Genomic DNA, 20,299 nt, shown 5'->3' with positions numbered 1-20,299 from the left:
CTACCACTTTGCATGTGATTTAATAAGGATATTTTCTCATCAACCACTGACTTGACACTAACACTTCTTTACACAGACCCAAAGCACAATCTATGCATCTAAACACTGCCATTTCCAGGAATGGAGCAATCCATTCTGAAAATATCAAAAATGGTTGTGTGCTGAGAACTATCACTAGTTTTATGTTAATGAACTTCCTCATTTTCCACCTAAGTTGGCAAGAACTGACTGACTATGGGATTTCGCCAACTCCCTATCACCACCACAAATTCAGGCTGCTACTTTAAGTTACTACCAAGTTCTCATTTCCCAGTTCCTCTCTATCATCCTAGAGCTCTGTTAAAAGCCCGCTCATGGTGATGGATTAGCTCTACCAGAATCCCCTGAGTAACTGGGAAAAGACACAGGGTTCTGCCCCTGGAGGCTGATTCAGGTCAGTCTGGGACTCAGAAAGCTGTACTTTTAAACTCACATCACATGTGACTGAGATCAATTTGGGAATGGCCAGTTCGGCTGTCGGGCTTGACAGCCAAGCTTTCATGTGGCCTCCCTCCCTGTGAGCTACTCACCACACCACTGGGAAGAGGATGGCACCACAACACAACAGGTCGACCAGAAAGAGAGAGTCCTTCCACAAGCCATATTCAGTCGTGCCCTCCTCGGTGGACTCTATGATGATGTAGGCTACATTTGCCAGGACCTACAGACATGAGAATTTGTTGAGGCCCCAAAGCATGGGTGCACTGTTACGACGCTAGCAGCCCCAATGAGGGGTGTACACCTTGGCCTCTAGACCCGCAATGTGCGACCACAGCATTCTTTCCAGTTCCACATGCTTTTTCAGAACTCTGCCGCTCTGCTATCAAGGAGAGTCTCCATGCCATCCCCCTGTATCTGGACAGGCCTGTAATTGCTCTAATACAGTAAGATGGAAGGCTGCTGTGTGATTTCCAAGGTAGGTAAAGCTTCCACCCAGCTCTCTTGGGACCTTTGGAGCCCTAAGCCTTCTTGTAAGAAGTTTGGCTACCCTGAAACTACCCTGCTGTACAGACCATGCAGAGACGGAAAGACCCCCCCAGGAGCCCCAGCTGTCCCAGTCCCCACCTGAGCAAGCTTCTCAGCCCAGAAGACAGATGTGAGTGGAGACTTCAAGATGCTCCCAGTCACGGTGTGACTATGACCACAAGACCCAAGTCAGACCCACCCAGCTAGCCACTCTTGAATTCCTAACCCACAGAAACTGAGAGAGAGAATGAAGGGTTACTGTTGTTTTAAGTCGCTGGGTTTCGGGGTGATTTGTTATGCAGCAGTAGATAACAGGGACACTTTGCTTTTCAGGTACCCCTAACCCAGTGGAGTCACTCAGGTGCTGGACTGCTGGACAGGTGGCACTTAACGCCCTATTTAGCCACAATGCCCACACTTTTCAGGCCCTGGTGCTCAGTGACAATAACTCATCTAAGTGCCAGACAATGGAACTGTGTTTTCAGAGACTAGAGCGGTGAGAATGGCTGATTCCAGCCCCACAGCTGAGTGGCCACACTGCTGCTCATGGGATCATTCAAGTCCAGGTCCTCCCCACACAGGACATGGCGAGTGCGTCCACTGAGATTCACCAGTGTCTGCGCACTGCTTCTCCCTCCAAAGGTAAGGCTCTGCCTCATGTACTCAGGCCCATTATTAGGCTCTTAGCATAAGTCTTTATAAAAAGTCCTTCCGCTGGCTAAACTGAGATGCCTCAGAGCATGAGGGAAATTTACCACTTATAATACATCCTTTTGAAGATTACCACTGGGAATGGATGCAGAGATGATCATTCCACCTGAACACCCCATGAGAAGTCCCTGGTCCCAAATACTCTGCCTGACTTGCTGTAAAGGGAATCCTCCACACTTTGCATGTAAAATCTGTAGTGCTATTATTCAGCAAGTCTCTCAGTGTAATTTCTCTTTCTACACAGGACTTAGAAATCAAATTACCTAAAACTTCATTTAATACTAACGCAAAAAATATCTGAAATTTCAGCCTCTCCACTGATACCCAGCTTCTGGGTTCTTCCCTGTCTATCCAAAACATTAGCATCTGTGGCTCTATCTAAAAAGACAAAGTAGGGCTGGGTGTGGTGGCTCACACCCATAATCCCAGAACTTTGGGGAGCCAAGGCAGAAGGATTGCTTGAGCCCAGGAGTTTGACACCAGCCTGGGCAAAACAGTGAGACCATGCCTCTACTAAAAAAAAAAAAAAAAATTCAAAAATTAGTCAGGCGTGATGGTGCGCGCCTGTGGTCCCAGCTACTCGGGAGACTGAGGCAGGAGCAGGAGGATTGCCTGAGCCCAGGAGTTCAAGGCTGCAGTGAGCCATGATCACCACTGCACTCCAGCCCGGGCGACAGAGTGAGACACTGTCTAAAAATAAAAAGACAAAGTAGAAAACAAAGGCTTTTACATCTTAAATTCAAAATGTAGATGAATGAGAGACAGTACACACTACATGAGAGACAGAATGTTCCCAATGTTGAACAACGTGCCAAGAGTGTTCTTCAAACACCATTTTGCATGGACATCATCTACTCCTTACTTAGAAACATTCTGTCACTGCCCATGGCCAAAAGGAAGCAGTTTTAACTTTTCAGGCTGACATTCAAGGCCCCTCCCAGACTAGTTCCATTGTCTAAATGCTCATAACTTTCTTAATTTGTTAAATGTCCTTATTTTCTCAGAGTGGTATTCCATGGAACTGTGTGTGTCTGTCTTTCAGGGAAGCCTAGGATCGGCTTCCTGGAAGGCTGTGCCCCACAACAGCACAGTTGAGGCTGGTGGGGGGAGACTCTAGAGGGATGAGGGAATCTACTAAAGGGAAGGGGAGCACGCAGCCAGGTGACAACCCAGGCTCTGTCATTCACAACTCCAAGACCTCACCAGGCTGTAGGACTCAGTCTGGCTAAAGAAGTGGCCCTGGTGGCTCGACAGCTGAAAGACCGGCACAGTCCCGCAGCATGTTTTGCTCAGCAGGCAGCAGGGTCATGTGTATCTACTGCTATGCCACTGCCCCTGTCACATCCTTTTCTTTCAACACTCAGGCCAGCCCCATCTCTGTCACAAAGAAAGCCCTCCTTGATCCTTCCAACTTGAGTGCTTACTCTCTCCTTGGAAACCCAGAGCAACTGGCCTGTCCTATTCATTAGATGTCAACACACGTTCCTCATTATTGAACGTGAGGGTGGATGAGGTCTGTCAGAACTCGGAGAGGAGCTTTGCTGCAAACTCTGCCAGAGCTGGGAGCCTCAGGAGTTGTCCCCTTCTACCCCCAACCTTCCACATTTACTTTGCGCTCCAAAATGTGAGAACAGCTGACGGGGACAACTCTGTCAAGCAAATGCTGTCTGGTCAAGCACAGCAGGGTAGTTGTGCATTCCTGCTAAAACCTCTGTTCACTGTAAGTTCTTTACATCCAAGTTCTGCTTCCAGTAAGACAAGGCTCCTCCCCCAATAGACTCACAGCCTTGTAAGGCTGGCCTCAGCCCTCAGCCCTCAGCCCCAAACATGGTAAGGATTTAGGAAATGTTTGCCCCTCAAGTCTACTACCATATTCTACCTGTGGAAACTCACTGGTGTAGTTCACGGTTTTAAAATACTTTATTAATAAAATCACTACATCTCTGAGCTTCCTCGCCAACAGCACCATTTAGTTATGAAGCAAATGATGCAGAAGAGAAAACAGTCCTGTGGGTAACTGTGTGTCTCCCTACACTGTCAGCAGCTCTCTACTCAAAATCTAGGCACCCAAAGGCCAGTGGCTGACTGATGGCCAAGCATCTCCCAGTGCAATGATCTGAAGTCTATTCAGAATTCAGAAAGAGAATCCCAGTCTTCAACCTCCACTAGCAGAAGCTGGGGTTTCAGGGTGAGCTGACTCCCTCTTGCCATACAGGCTTGGAGCTGAGCCCTGCTAAGTGCCAAGAGAGAAATTACCTGGAGTGGGATGACAATCATGAAGATCTTTTTGTCTTTATCAGAAAGGATGTGCTTAATGAAAGCCCAGCCAGTGCCAATGAGTGCAATGGTGATGAAGAGTAGCGCCCCTTTCAAACTGGAAGAGAAAACAAGGAACAGACACCAGCAGGTCTCTTTAGACTCTCACTGCCAGTTAGATTGCATAGCTCATTCTATGAGTTCACAAGCTTATTACAAAAGACGGGCAGCCAAATTTAGGAAATACATCATACATGAGCACCACTTCCTTCAGGGCACACAAAGTTAGCTCTGCACCCCACAGCCTGAACAGCCAATGGCCACAGGGAGGCAGGAGCATGCCGCTAAGCCCGAGTTCCCAAGTCTGGACAGCCACCCATCAGCTACACTCCTCTAGTGTAGCTAGAGCAGATAGGCTGCCACGAGAGGGCAGGGCTGGTTAACTCGGGGCAGGTTGTTGCCCACCCCCACTTGTCTTGTATGTCATTTCACGGTGTATTTCACATGGACCTGCATACTTACAGGTGAGTTATGTAGTACACAACAGCCCAGCCTTCGATAGGGAAGCCCTGGGAGGAGATGTAGTGGTAGTCAATCTGAAATCAAACAAATGCATTTCAGAATCACTCATTATCTACATGGCTCCACAAAGAATCTTTTAACTTGGACCCAGATGGGAAATTATCCAAATCATTATCATTTTGTGATGCTGTCACAAAATGATATATTATTGCCTTTTTGCACTTTCAAGTATAGCAAAGAGAACATGTCTAGAGACTGTCACCCTTGCAAGTGTGCTCCATGGGCACTTGGAGGCCCACAGACAGGAGAAGTTGTGATCTTACCCCCTTGGGCAAGTTCATTTTAATTTGTATAAGTTCCAAATACTCAAAGCTGAAGCTCAATTCTCATGCCTCCAGCTTTATAGCATCAATTTTCTCTCAGATAAATATGCTAATACTGAATTGAACTTCAAATCACATAGGAACATGAGGGAATACTTGGAAACATAAAAAAGTCGTGGAGGCCGGGCGCGGTGCCTCATGCCTGTAATCCCAGCACTTTGGGAGACCAAGGCGGGCAGATCACGGGGTCAGGAGATCGAGACCATCCTGGCGAACACGGTGAAACCCCGTCTCTACTAAAAATACAAAAAAATTAGCCGGGTGTGCTGGCGGGCACCTGTAGTCCCAGCTACTCGGGAGGCTGAGGCAGGAGAATGGCATGAACCCGGCGGGTGGAGCTTGAGTGAGCATAGATCGCGCCACTGCACTCCAGCCTGGGCGACAGAGCGAGACCCATCTCAAAAAAAAAAAAAAAAAAAAAAAAAGTCATGGAAACAAGTCAGCAGGTGGCACTCTCATCTCTAGAAATGGTAAAAACAAAACAAAACAAAAAACAAAGAAATGAAAACAATAATAAGTGTTCTAGACAAATCGTAGGTCTGTAAGCAGCATCAGAAGATGTCTGAAGTCTAATATGAGGGGAGGTGGTAATCATTTACCCGCATGGCCAGGCCCTCCCAGACAAGAGGAGGCTTTATGTGAAACATATTCTCTGTTTCCCACCCATCTATCCCCTTTCTTCAAATGTCTTTTGCCTGCTCACACAGGCATTATACGTAATTTCATGAATGATCCCCAAAATGCTAATACATACTGCGTGGAACACCAAGGAAAGAGACTTAGTGAAAGGAAGGGCCGCCATTAGCCAGTGGATTTTAAATACATCATTCCTATAAAAACAGAGAAAAAAAGAATTAAAGGACGATTCCATTCTCCCAAAGGACAGTCAAAGCTCCAGACATCAGCTATATTTACAAGGAGATAGGAAATATGTGCAAACCACAAACATGAAACTTTTTTTTTTTTTTTTTTTGAGACAGGGTCTTATTCTGTTGCCCAGGCTAGAGGACAGTGGTGTCATCACGGCTCACTACAGCCTTGAACTCGGGCTCAAGCGATCAAGCAGCTCTCAGGAAGCTGAGGTGGGAGGATGGCTTTAGGTGTATGCCACCATGCCCAACTAATTGGTTTTGTATTTTTTATACAGAAAGGGTTTTGCTAAGTTTTCCAGGCTGGTCTTGAACCCCTGGCCAAACAATCCACCCACCTTGGCCTCTCAAAGTGTCGATATTACAGGCATGAGCCACTGTACCCAGCAAAAACTTTTTTTTTTTGAGACAGAGTATTGCTCTGTCACCCAGGCTGGAGTGTAGTGGCACGAACTTCACTCACCACAAACTCCAACTCCCGGGATCAAGTGATGCCCCCGACTGCCTCAACCTCCTGAGTAGCCGGGATTACAGGCATGCACCACGATGTCCAGCTAATTTTTATATTTTTAGTAGAGACAGGGTTTCACCACATTGGCCAGGCTGATCTTGAACTCTGACCTCAAGTAATCTACCCACCTCAGCCTCCCAAAGTGCTGGGATTACAGGGGTGAGCCACCGCGCCCGGCCACTTTTTTTTATAAGGTACTTTTTACTGGTAAAAAAGGCCTTGATTGGAGTCCTAAAGTAATCTCTAATACACAATTTAATGTTGTGAATGAACCTGAAAGTTATGCACTAAAGCCAGACATGATGGATTCCAACTCTTGAGTAAATGGAAATCTAACACAGGCTGCCAGCTTGTTCCCGGAAACCACCCTGGGAAAGCCAGAGGCAAGAATGAGGTAGATGGACCTGAGAAAACAGCACAGAGCTCCCAGGAAAGCAGAAAGCGACTACAAAACAGCTGTAGGAGAAGTCTGCAGCCCAGAGTAGGGGGGCTGGGAGCCAGCAGCAGGGATGTGTGAGGGGAAAGTGCCAGGGTTGTGCCCATTTCTCTCTCCTTCATGGCTGGTGTCTGCAAATACCCCAGGCCAATGAGACAAAGCACGCATTCCCAGGCCCACCCTGTCATAGATACTAGAGTCCACCTTTGGGCTGCCGGGCATTAAATTCCTCTACTCCTTCCCACTTCCCCTTAGGAACTAACCTCATAGAACACATTCAGACTATTATGAGGCCAGGTTCAGTGGCTCATCCCTGTAATCCCGGCACTTAGGGAAGCTGAAGTGGGAATATCACTTGAGCCCAGGAGTTTGGGATTAGCCTGGGCAAAATGATGAAACTCTGTCTCTACCAAAAATACAAAAAGTTAGCTGGGTGTGGCAGTGCACACCTGTAGTCCCAGCTACTTGGGAGGCTAAGGTGGGAGGATCACTTGAACCCAGGAGGCAAAGGCTGCAGTGAGCCATGACTGTGCCAGTGCTCTGCAGACTGGGTGATAGAGTGAGCCCCTGTCTCAAAACAAACAGTCTCAAAACAAACAAAAACTAAGCCAGGAGTGGTGGTGTGTCCCTATAGTTTCAGCTATTCGGGAGGCTGAGGTGGAAGGATCACTTGAGCTCAGGAGTTTGAGGCTGCAGTAATCCTTGATTACGCCACTGCTCCAGCCTGGACAACATAGTGAGACCCTGTCTCAAAAAAAAAAAAAAAAAAGAAAAAAAAAAAAAAAAAAAAAAGCAAAGAATACAGGCAGCCACAAGAGGGGAAACTGAAATGGCTAATGAGTCCCTAAAATGATAATCCACATCGCCAATATTCTGAGAAATGCAAAATAAAACACCAGCTTACACCTATCAGATTGGCAAAAATTAAGATGTCCGTATTGGTGAGAATGTGGAGAAACAGCAAACCTTATTATGTATGCACCACTAGTAGATGTATAAACCTATATGCCACACTGGAAGGCAATCTGGCCCTTAATGAAATTAACTGATGGCTGGGTGCAGTGGCTCACGCCTGTAGTCCCAGCACTTCGGGAGGCGGAGGCAGGAGGATCTCTTGAGGCCAGGAGTTCAAGACCAGCTTGGCCAACATGGTGACAACCTGCCTCTACTAAAAATACAAAAATTAGCCCGGCATGGTGGTGCATGCCTGTAGTCCCAGCTACTCAGGAGGGTGAGGCAGGAGAATCACTTGCACTCAGGAGGCAGAGGTTGCAGTGAGCCAAGATGGTGCCACTGCACTCCAGCTTGGGTGACAGAGTAAGACTCTGTCTCTCAAAAAAAAAAAAAAAAAGAAAGAAAATAAAAGAAATTAACTACCCATGGCACAGTGTGCTTCCTTCTGGGACTGTAGCTCGGAGGCTGCAGAGATCCACAGGGGATCTTCGGAGGTTCATGCCAGCACTGGCTGGGGTAGCAGTCCAGCCACGTGTCCATCACTAAAGGACCAAAGCAGTCAAACGTGAGGACACAGAGCATGGGATGCCGTGGAGTAGGTAAAAATCAATGAATGAGACGCACACTCAGTCACATGGCTAGATCGTAGAAAGGATACTACTGAATAAAAAATGTACAACAATGTCTAGAGATATTTTATGTAAATATAAATGTATTTTATGTATTTACAATACATTTACATAAATACATTACATATACACAAATGTATTTATGTAAATATAAACGTATTTTACATTCATGTAAATATAAATGTATTTTACATTTATGTAAAATAAATGCAACACCAATAATATAAGAATATAGAACTATCCAAAAATGAGGCCAGGCGCAGTGGCTCACGCCTGTAATCCCAGCACTTTGGGAGGCGGGTCACCTGAGGTCAGGAGTTCTAGACCAGCCAGGCCAAGATGGCGAAACCCCGTCTCTACTAAAAATACAAAAATTAGCCAGACGTGGTGGCATGCACCTGTAATCCCAGCTACTCGGGAGGCTGAGGCAGGAGAATTGCTTGAACCCAGGAGGCGGAGGTTGCAGTGAGCCGAGACTGCGCCACTGCACTCTAGCTGGGGGCATAGAGTGAGACTAGGTTTCAAAAAAAAAAAAAGAAAAAAGGTCCAAAAATGTATATGTAACACATTTGAGCAGTTCTTCACGGCTAGGAAGGAGTGGGAGAGGGAACAGGAAATGAAGGGGAACAATACAGCAGGAGAGGGGCCTGGCACCGAGTGAGAATGAGAGTGTGCCACGAAGGGATGTCAGTTTCTGGGCTCGTTTCCTCCTTGGTACTTTCCTGTTCCAGTGCCCACCTATTTGAAGGTCAAAAGGGAAGTCAAGGCCAGAATAGTCTGGAACTACTGAGTGCCAATGAGATTTACCCAGAGTGTAAAACCACCCACCACAAAGAGCTGTGCTCATTCACACACTCTGGCAACCTTGACTTGCAGTCCATGGTTAGAACATCTACGACGGGGCAGAGATGTGATGGAAAGAGCAAGCCTCACTGACCTCGGCTCAAATACTAGTTCTCCCTACACTCGAAGTTGGGAGGGGCCTGATATATACTAGCAGGCAGACCCGGGTTCCAGTCCCAGCTCTGTTGGGTGACGCTGGCTCTCGTTTCCCCTCTCAGTTTATTCCCCTCAATAAATTAGGCAAAGATCTCTCAGTTGCTTCCAGCTTTCAGGGGCCAGTGAAATGTGCCTGGCGGCCTTGGTCATATGCCTTTATGTCAGGTGGGTTTCCAGCCTACCAGAACTGACTCTAAGACTCCCGGGAAAACGTGGGCAGGACTTAAATGAGACCACACTATACTCCAACAAAAATTATAGGTGAGACTTGTACACAACAGGTCAGCCTCATTTAACCACAGATTGAAAACTGTTACTATGGCCTGGGCGCGGAGGCTCATGCCGGTAATCCCAACATATTGGGAGGTTGAGGCAGGTGGATCACGAGGCAAGGAGATCAAGACCATCCTGGTCAACATGGTGAAACCCTGTCTCTACTAAAAACACAAAAATTAGCTGGGCATGATGGCAGACGCCTGTAGTCCCAGTTATTTGGGAGGCTGAGGCAGAAGAATCACCTGAACCTGGAAGGCAGAGGTTGCAGTGAGCCAAGATTGCGCCACTGCACTCCAGCCTGGTGACAGAGCGAGACTCTGTTTCGAAAAAAAATAAAATAAAAAATAAAACTGTTACCACAATTTGGTATAAGTGAACCAGTGACAATGACTTTTGCCACCAATAACTAAAGGAAATTAAAACACCACTGAATCCCTGGCTACTAAACTATTTTATAAATACCTCATATTTGGGGAGGCTGAGATGGGCGGATCATGAGGTCAGGAGATCGAGACCATCCTGGCTAACACGGTGAAACCCCGTCTCTACTAAAAAATACAAAAAACTAGCCGGGTGAGGTGGCGGGCGCCTGTAGTCCCAGCTACTCAGGAGGCTGAGGCAGGAGAATGGCATAAACCCGGGAGGCAGAACTTACAGTGAGCTGAGATCCGGCCACTGCACTCCAGCCTGGGCAACAGGGCAAGACTCCGTCTCAAAAAAAAAAAAAATTCCTCATATTTGGATGGCACCCTGATTTGGAAAGCCCTCTCATATACATTATCTTAGGGGGAATCACGGAATAAGTCTAAGAATCCAAGACTCTTACAGGAAGGCAGAGTAATTAACTATTACTGTCCCAGTTTCATAGCCAAGAAAAAAGAGATATAGAGTGAAGCAAGGCACACAGGCAGTCACTGTCCAAGTTCACACCTGAAATCAGGTCTGACTCCTAGTTCTTACTTTTCCAGTAAAGGCAAAAAAGTAGAACTTTCTTTAAAAAAAAACAAAAAACAAAAACTGAGGTCGGGCACAGTGGCTCACGCCTATAATCCCAGCACTTTTGGAGGCCAAGGCAGGTGGATCACCTGAGGTCAGGAGTTCAAGACCAGCCTGGTCAACATGGCAAAACCCCATCTCTACTAAAAATGCAAAAATTAGCCATGCATGGTGGCGGGCACCTGTAATCCCAGCTACTTGGGAGGTTGAGGCAAGAGAATTGCTTGAACCTGGGGGACAGAGGTTGCGGTGAGCTGAGATCTCGCCACTGTACTCCAGCCTGGGCGACAGTCAAGACTGTGTCTCAGGCCGGGCGCGGTGGCTCAAGCCTGTAATCCCAGCACTTTGGGAGGCCGAGACGGGCGGATCACGAGGTCAAGAGATCGAGACCATCCTGGCTAACACAGTGAAACCCCGTCTCTACTAAAAATACAAAAAACTAGCCGGGCGAGGTGGCGGGCGCCTGTAGTCCCAGCTACTCGGGAGGCTGAGGCAGGAGAATGGCGTAAACCCGGGAGGCGGAGCTTGCAGTGAGCTGAGATCCGGCCACTGCACTCCAGCCCCAGCGGCAGAGCGAGACTCTGTCTCAAAAAAAAAAAAAAAAAAAAAAAAAAAAAAAAAAAAAAAAGACTGTGTCTCAAAAACAAAACAAAACAAAACACACCCAAAAACTTTTATGGCCTAAAGTTTTATAACCTTCCCTCCTTCCATCTGCGTCTCTCTCTTTCTTTCTTAGAGACAGAGTCTTACTCTGTGTCCCAAGCTGGAATGCAGTGGCACAAACATAGCTCACTGCAGCCTCCAACCCTTGGGCTCAAGCAATCCTCCCACCTCAGCCTCCCAAGTAGTGAGCACTACAGGTGTGCACCACCATAACTGGATAACTTTTTTTTTTTTTTTTTTTGAGACAGAGTCTCACTCAGTCGCCCAGGCTGCAGTGCAGTGGCATGATCTCAAATCACTGCAAGCTCCGCCTCCCGAGTTCACGCCATTCTCCTGCCTCAGCCTCCCAAGTAGCTGGGACTACAGGCACCCACTGCCACGCCCGGCTAATTTTTGGCATTTTTAGTAGAGACGGGGTTTCACTGTATTAGCCAGGATGGTCTCGATCTCCTGACCTCGGGATCCACCCGCCTCGGCCTCCCAAAGTGCTGGGATTACAGATGTGAGCCACAGCGCCCAGCCAACTGGATAACTTTTTATTATTTTTTTATTTTATGCAGTGGCACAGTCTCAGCTCACTGCAAGCTCCGCCTCCTGGGTTCACACCATTCTCCTGCCTCAGCTTCCTGAGTAGCTGGGACTATAGGCACCCACCACCATGCCCAGCTAATTTTTTGTATTTTTAATAGAGATGGGGTTTCACTGTGTTAGCCAGTATGGTCTCCATCTCCTGACCTCATGATCCGCCCGCCTCGGCCTCCCAAAGTGCTGGGATTACAGGCATTAGCCACCGCTCCCAGTCCACGACTGGATAATTTTAAAATTTGTTTGTAGAAATGGGGTCTTGCTGGGCCAGGTGTGGTGGCTCATGCCTATAATCCTAGCACTTTGGGAGACCGAGCCAGGTGAATTACCCGAGGTCAGCAGTTCAAGACCAGCCTGGTCAACATGGTGAAACCCCATCTCTACTAAAAATATAACAATTGGCTGAGTGTGTTGGCACATGCCTGTAATCCCACCTACTTTGGAGGCTGAAGCGCAATAATTACTTGAACCCAGAGGTGGAGATTGCAGTGAGTTGAGATTAGGCACTGCACTCCAGCCTGGGGGCTAGAGGAGAGAGTGAGACTCCATCTCGGAAAAAAAAAAAACCAAAGGGGGCGGTCTTGCTATGTTGCCCAAGCTGGTCTCAAACTCACAGACTCAAGTGATCCTCCTGCCTTGGCTTCCCAAAGCACTGGGATTATAGGTGTGAGCCACCACGCCCAGCCCATAGGATTCTTTCTTAGTAACTGTTCCTTGAAAATCTAGTCCAAACATGATTATATATGTCCTTCCCAAGTAAACAAGAAACTCTTTCTATCTGGTGGGTGTACAGGATATCATAACAAATGGGTATCAGCAAGTGAACTCAGCCAGAGTCTAATATACCAGACTCTGAGCATGTTCATTAGAAGACAATCAAGCTACCAGGGACTAAAGAAGTCTCAATTTCCACCCCAGTGCTCCAGAGAAAGAGGTATTTCAGGGTGTTTAATTATTCTACGAATTTAAATCAATCCATATTATAATAGCATATTCAGATACCATCATTTACTCAGTTTATGAGCATTATAATAAACACTTTACACAATTCCCTAAGTGAATATTTTGTTTTCAATTGTCTTGGAGGGAGAAAGAATTCACGCACATGCAGCTGCTCCCCTCAAGAACCAAGTACAGGAAGTTAAAGCCTCAGGGGTTTCAGAAAAAAAGGCTAAAACCCAGGCAGATGGGCTTTGAAGAGGTTTTGTCCAGTGACAAGCATCTGGAAGTCAATGCAGAGAATCTATCCCGGCGCAGCTTTTAGCCAAGACCTTCAGTTCTAAGCAGTAACTCCATGCTCTCGCCAGGGAGTGCTCATCGTCACTAACTTCCTCTCCAGAAGCAAAAGTACCTGAATGAGACCCATGTGTTTACTCTCAGTCCTGGACTGTGGGATCTCCACCATGGAAACACTTAACTCATACAGTCTATTATGCTTGCATACTATCAAAAATATTTAGGGCCGTGCGTGGTGGTTCATGCTTGTAATCCCAAGACTTTGGGAGGCCCAGGTGGGCAGATCATGAGATCAGGAGATTGAGACCATCCTGGCTAACACGGTGAAACCCCACCTCTACTAAAAAGACAAAAACAAAATTAGCCGGGCATGGTGGCAGGCGCCTGTAGTCCCAGCTACTCGGGATGCTTAGGTGGGAGAATGGCATGAACCCGGGAGGTAGAGTGAGCTGAGATCATGCCATTGCACTCCAGCCTGGGAGACAGAGCGAGACTATGTTTCCAAAAAAAAAAAAAAATTTAGATTTACTTTTTAAACAGAACAACAGGAAGTGAACAGACACCAAGGCAGGCATGCAAAGGGCTCCCACACCACAATGCCACCGCACAATCTTCATACTGTTTCCGGGTAGATGCCCTTTGAAAGGAACAACACTGCTTAGCACCAACTGCCTCCAGGTTCAGAAACCAGCAAACAGTGAAATTATTCAAATCTCAACACACTCTTAAGTTGAAGCGCTCAAGGAAGTAATAGTTTACCGTCGTTTTCGAAGGATATGAATCCAGATGGTCCCAGAAAGAAAGAAGAAAAAGGCCATTGAGATGTATAATTTGGGGAGAGGAATTTCTCCTGCTGAGAGGTAGCTGTCAGGATTCTTCTCTGTGATCTCAATCTGAAACCAGCATGAAATTAATTTTTACTTTTCAGGTACATATCATCCCTTATTCAGCAATTTGGAATCTCAGCTCTTTCACTTAAGCCTAAGAAAGTAAGTACCAGCGGCTGGGCATGGTGGCTTACGCCCGTAATCTCAGCACTTTGGGAGGCTGAGGCAGGTGGATCAGGATCACCTGAGATCAGGAGTTCAACACCAGCCTGGCCAACATGGTGAAACCCCGTCTCTATTAAAAATACAAAAAAAATTAGGGCTGGGCATAGTGGCTCACGCCTGTAATCCCAGCACTTTGGGAGGCCAAGGCAGGCGGATCACAAGGTTAGGAGTTCAAGACCAGCCTGGCCAACATGGTGAAACCCCGCCTCTACTAAAAATACAAAAATTAGCTGGGTGTGGTGGCACGCCAGCTACTTGGGAGGCTGAGAAAGGACAATCGCTTGAATCCAGGAGGCGGAGGTTGCAGTGAGCCAAGATTGTACCACTGCACTCTAACCTGGGTGACAGAGCAAAACTCTGTCTCGAAAAGAAAAAAAATTAGCCAGGCATTGTGACAGGCGCCTGTAATCCTGGCTACTCGGGAAGCTGAGGAAGGAGAATCGCTTGAACCCAGGAGGTGGAGGTTGCGGTGAGGCAAGATCATGCCATTGCACTCCAGCCTGGGCAACAAGAATGAAACTCCATCTCAAAAAAAAAAAAAAAAAAGTGAGTACCAGCAAACAACCACCCCTTTTTTTTTTTTTTTAATTTGAGACAGGATCGCACCCTTTTGCCCAGGCTGGAGTGCAGTGATGCAATCTCGGTTTACTGTAACCTCTGCCTCCTGGGCTCAAGAGATCCTCCCACCTCATCCTCCTGAGTAGCTGGGACTAGAGGTGTGCACCACCACGCCTGGCTAATTTTTCACATTTTTTGTAGAGAGAGGGTTTTGCCATGTTGCCCACGCTGGTCTCAAACTCTTGGACTCAGGTGATCTGCCCACTTCAGCCTCCCAAAGTGCTGGGATTACAGGCATGAGCCACCATGCCCGGCCAAAACAACCACATTCTTAATGCACAGCTTGAAGTGCAGACACATCCTAATTGCTGTGTATTTTCCTATGAATCCTCTACTGAAGTATCCCGCACAGTGGCAAAGATGTGTGTCTGTCCACATTCTTAAGTGTTCTTAAAATCTAACCTTATACAGAAATAAATCTTGCATTTTAGGCTGACAAAATCCATGTAGAACAGTCTCCAAACAGTACTCACATCAAGGCTGAATGAAAACTTGTCACTTGGCAATTCTTTTCCAAGGCATTTGTGAAAATAAAGACTGTAAAGGCCTTCTTGGTCATCAGTGCTGATGTTAAAGAAAAACTGAAAGTGAAGAAGAAAACATTTAAAGGTACCCAAATCCTCAGCTGTGTGTATATATATATATTTATTTTATTTTATTTTTTCTTTTAAAGTGTTGTTTACTTTTTTCTTCAAATTCTACTCAGCTATATTTTTAAACCTTAGAAATAAATTATGAATATTAATAGATGGAAGGAAATAAAGACAGACTGCTTAAATTATCAACTCTCCCATGGCAGAGTTTAAAGAGATATTTTCTTATTCTATGATTCCCTTCCAATATTTTGTTACAACAGTTTTCAAGCACACAGAACAGCTGACAATTGTATAGTGAAAGCTACATAGCCACAATCTCGCTTCTACAATGAACATTTTACTATGCCTGTTCTATCACAGATCTAGCCATTTGTGATGGTCTTTGCAGAAGTCTTCAAAGATAACCTAAGATGTAGTTATCTCGTCTTCAAGCTAATGTATTATTTTGCTCTTTATAGGTATAAAATACTCTTTAAAAAGGAGGCTCATCTTATACTTGAAAACCAATCAATATTTCCTCATCAAAATTTACAACTATGGTTTTAGAGAACAATAATGAAGGCTACATTTTGTAGATTTAGACAGTTTTCTGTTTTTCATACATTTCATGAGTTTAAATGAAGTTTAATGTAAACCAAAAGACAGACAGACAGACTTAGAGAATATGACTTCTTGGTCAAGCCTAAGAAAAGTTTACTTCAGCCATGAGTTCTACCAATAAAAAGAAATACCCCTGAAATACATTTTTAGGGCTACATATATATATAACCATTAAACTACAAAGAAAAGCTAGGAAGTGACTATGGTAGCATTTTTCATGACAGGGGCTACTCTAGAGTTGGGAAGGACTGCAAGGGAGACATAAGGTTTCTCAGGGGCTGGAACTGCTCTATTTCTTGTCCTGGGTGCTGGATCATAAAGGTGACAGTTCATAGTTACATGTTAAACTCAATATAAGTACTTTACACTCTTCTGCATGTATACTGTACCTCACAACTTTAAAAAATGGGGAAAAAAAGACATCTGGCAAAAATAAAAATAAAAGACCAAGAACACATGAGCTGGAATTATTAATCTGTTAAACCATGTGCCAAACTCAATTGTGAATGCGTATTTTAATCCCCTGAGCTACAGCCACAATAAGAAAACCTTTCTAAACACATGGACAACCTCTATTTTTAGATTCAGGGGAAGCCTAAAAAAGATATAAAAGTTTAAAAGATATAATTTAAAAAAATCAATAGAATCACCATGGTTGATCAGAGTAGGCACCTGACCCTTAGAGACAAAAACAAAACAAAAATGTCAACTGTAGGGTTGGAATAAGCCCTGAGAGTCCCCTTCCCGTATTTAGGTAGATAAACCACTCTCCCCATGCTATGAATGAAGCAGAAGAGCTCAGAGCGGACTGCACCATCCAAGACCAGGAGACACTGGGTAGGACAGTGAGAAATCATGATGACTTCTTTCCAAGGTAGGGAAAGCCGGAGAAAAGCAAAGTACCCATGCACTGCCTGCTCCATGCATCCCAAGAACCCTGCAGACAGGCTGTTTCAGCACGAGCTGCTAATCACCATGCAGACTGCTGTGCTTGGATGCTCGCCCGACACAAAGCACTGGTGCCGGACATCCGTGTGCATCCCGTAACACTTTCCTTTGTGATTAAAAAAGGGGGGAGCATTTGAAAAACTTTTTTTTGTTGTTTTGTCTTGAGATGGAGTCTCGGACTGTCACCTGGGCTGGAATACAGTGGCACGATCTCGGCTCACTGCAACCTCCACCTCCCAGGTTCAAGCGATTCTCCTGCCTCAGCCTCCCAAGTAGCTGGGATTACGGGCGCCCACCACCACCACCCAGCTAATTTTTTGTATGTATGTATGTATGTATGTATGTATTTATTTATTTATTTTTAGTAGAGACGGGGTTTCACTATGTTGGCCAGGCTGGTCTCAAACTACTGATCTCATGATCCCAAAGTGCTGGGATTACAGGCATGAGCCACCATGCCTGGCCTGAAAAACGTTTTAAAAACTCATTTTATTAATAAGCATTTTAAAGTGAGAGAAGGAAGAGAGAAAAGTAACTTTTGTATTTTCTCAAGGAGGCAGTAAAAGGCAAAGTGGTTAAACACATGGGCCTTGGATTCAAACAAACGTGGACCTGAATCCCCTGCTTGGGGCAAGTTACATCACCTCTCTGAGCCTCAGTTCCTCATTAGTACAAGAGAAAAAATTAATATTGACTTCACAGAGTTGTTGAGAGGATTAACTAAGATAATGACATAGAAGCACTTAGCACAATGCCTGACATTGGTTTATTAGTCTCTATAAATATAGGCCAAGGCCAAGGCCAAGATTAGGAGTTTCATATACATCAATAATAAGAGAGAGAAAACCCCTGCCCTTAAGGTACCTTCTGTAGAGGGGGAGACAGGCAATAAACATAACTAAGTACAGTATATAGCATGTTGGAAGGGATAATGCTAAGGAAAGACAGAGCACAATGAGGGAAATAGGAGTGAGCTGCAATCAAGAGAAGCTTTGTTGAGAAGGTGACATTTCAGCAAAGACTTGGGAATTCTGAGAGACAGCATTCCTGCCTGTGGGAACAGCGAGAGCAGAGCCTGAAGCCCGGTCTGTCTGAGAAAGAGCAAGGCGGCTTGTGTGAGAGAACAGTGTGAGTAACAGGAGCTGAGGTCAGAGAGACAACAGGGGCTAGACCACACGGGCCTTGCAGACCAGTGGGAAGACTTGGGCTTTACTCCAAGACAGATGGAAAGCTGTTGGAGGGTTCTGAGCAAACGAGTATCCTGCAAGTTCTCAATAACTGTTAGCTATTAATATGGATAGCGACGAAAACGATGGTTACTAAGCTTAAAGAACATACAAAAATTGTTGAACAGGCAAAATGATGTATGGAAAAAGAAACCAGAACAGTACTTGGGACAAAGGGGCTTTCTCAGAAGATGGAAACACAGAAATCTTGAGACAGTGAATTCCATAGGTATATACGCATTTGTCAGAACTGAACAAACTATACACTTAAGACAAGACCTGTGCATTTCACTGTACGCATTTTTTTTTGTTTTTTTTTTTTTTGGTTTTTTTTTGAGACTGGGTCTCACGCTGTCACCCAGGCTACAGTGCAGTGGCATGCTCGAGGTTCACTGTGTGACCTAGACCTCCCAGGCTCAAGTAATCCTCCTCCCTCAGCCTCCCTAGTAGCTGGGACTACAGGCACATGCCACCATACCTGGCTAATTTTTGTATTTTTTTTTAAGAGATGAAGTTTCACCATATTTCCAAGGAGTCTTTAACTCCTGGGCTCAAGTGATCCTCCCATCTCAGCCTCCCTAGTAGCTGGGACTATAAGCATCTACCACCATGCCTGGCTAATTTTTGCATTTTTTGTAGAGATGAGGTTTCACCATGTTGCCCAGGCTGGTCTCAAAACTCCTGGGCTCAAGCAATCCACCTACCTTAGTCTCCCAAAGTTCTGGGATAACAGGCGTGAGCCACCACGCCCTGCCATTTTTCATTTTTAGATGATTAACAGTGAGGTTCAGAAAGTGAGACCAGGCAAGGTGGCTCACATCTGTAATCTCGGCACTGTGGGAGGCCCAGGCAAGAGGACTGCTTGATCCCAGGAGTTTGAGACCAGCCTGGGCAACAGAGCAAGACCTCATCTCTACAAAAAATTTAAAAATTAGCCAGGCATGGTGGTCTATGCCTGTAGTCTCAGCTACTTGGGAGGCTGAGGCAGGAGGATCACTTGAGCCTGGATGGTTGAGGCTGCAGTGAGCTGTGATTATACCATTGCACTCCAGCTGTAGTCTCAGCTACTTGGGAGGCTGAGGCAGGAGGATCACTTGAGCCTGGATGGTTGAGGCTGCAGTGAGCTGTGATTATACCATTGCACTCCAGCCTGGGCAACAGAGTGAGACCTTGTCTCAAAAACAAAACAAAAAGAAATGAAGTGAGTTGTCCAATATCACCCAACTAGTAAGTGGGTTTTGAGGCCCAGTCCAATATCTTGTTCCCATACGTAGGCTATTCTGCTGCCCCTAAACACTCATGGGCAATTAATAACTGACAGTTGAGCAGGTCACTCAAAGCCTCTGAGTCTGGGTGAAATCATCTCTAAAATTACAACATCACCGTAAATCGTCACCAATGGTCCTTTCAGGCATGCAGTACTATGCTTCTGGCACACTTTGAATGGGAGGTAGCATGGGGTCAGGGCAAAGGGGTCACGGGAACAGCCAAGTAGGACTGGGTTGGAAACTGTACCTCATCACCTACAATAGATAGTCACAAAGTTATTCACTCTCAGAGACTCACGATTTGATAAGTAGATGGGTAACAATATCCACCTTGTGGGTTTGTTAAAGAGACAGCTATTACATTTAAGTGACTGATACAGGGCATACCTAAGTTGTTATTCCTAAATTCAAAATTCCTCTAAAAAAAAAAAATCACCCTTTTACATGGTAGAGAGAAATTCTAGGAGGCTTTACACAAAGAGCATACATACCTGAAATGACACTGCCCCACCATTATTATGAACAGAAAAGGATTTCTCTCCCATGGCCTAAAAAGACATAATAGTATGTTTTAGGATGGCACTGGCATAGAAAGTGTGCTAATTAAAAGTAATTTATTAAACAAAACAAAACATGTTTCTTAAACTCTAAATTTGCCGACCTTCAAAAGCTCTCTGAAAATAAAAATGACTATCCTTTCAAGATGTCTGAAATCTGCTTTCACAGAGAATGGCAGTAGTTCTTCACCTGTTTCTTCTGCCTCTGCACTAACCCCTACCTCTGCCCCCTGCCTTGAATCTTTCGGCTAGACAGCGTGTCTACCCTTGAAGCTTCAGCCAGACTAAGGGTGCTGACCCAGGCCATGCCCTGTCACATTCCCTGAATTCCACTCCTGACATCAAATGATCAAAATATTGGCCAGGCACAGTGGCTCAAGCCTGTAATCCCAACACGCTGGGA

At 45.6% G+C, this 20,299-nt stretch overlaps 1 protein-coding gene across 3 annotated transcripts in view; it reads right to left on the bottom strand.

Moving 5' to 3' along the window:
• LOC105464030 (G protein-coupled receptor 107) overlaps positions 1 to 20,299 on the bottom strand; it is an 83,232-nt gene that overhangs the window by 34,288 nt on the left and 28,645 nt on the right. For all 3 annotated transcript variants that reach the window (XM_071078432.1, XM_011711645.3, XM_011711646.3), the window contains exons 7-13: positions 19,831 to 19,887; positions 15,175 to 15,282; positions 13,791 to 13,924; positions 5,632 to 5,707; positions 4,495 to 4,568; positions 3,973 to 4,090; positions 570 to 700 (exon numbers count right to left, since the gene is read on the bottom strand). In XM_071078432.1, coding sequence (XP_070934533.1) covers positions 570 to 700; positions 3,973 to 4,090; positions 4,495 to 4,568; positions 5,632 to 5,707; positions 13,791 to 13,924; positions 15,175 to 15,282; positions 19,831 to 19,887 — 698 coding nt within the window. The remainder of the gene's footprint in view (positions 1 to 569; positions 701 to 3,972; positions 4,091 to 4,494; positions 4,569 to 5,631; positions 5,708 to 13,790; positions 13,925 to 15,174; positions 15,283 to 19,830; positions 19,888 to 20,299) is intronic.

Source organism: Macaca nemestrina, chromosome 14, assembly GCF_043159975.1.
Source record: "Macaca nemestrina isolate mMacNem1 chromosome 14, mMacNem.hap1, whole genome shotgun sequence".
Classification (NCBI taxonomy): Eukaryota; Metazoa; Chordata; class Mammalia; order Primates; family Cercopithecidae; genus Macaca; species Macaca nemestrina.
This window is presented reverse-complemented; position numbering and strand designations above follow the sequence as displayed.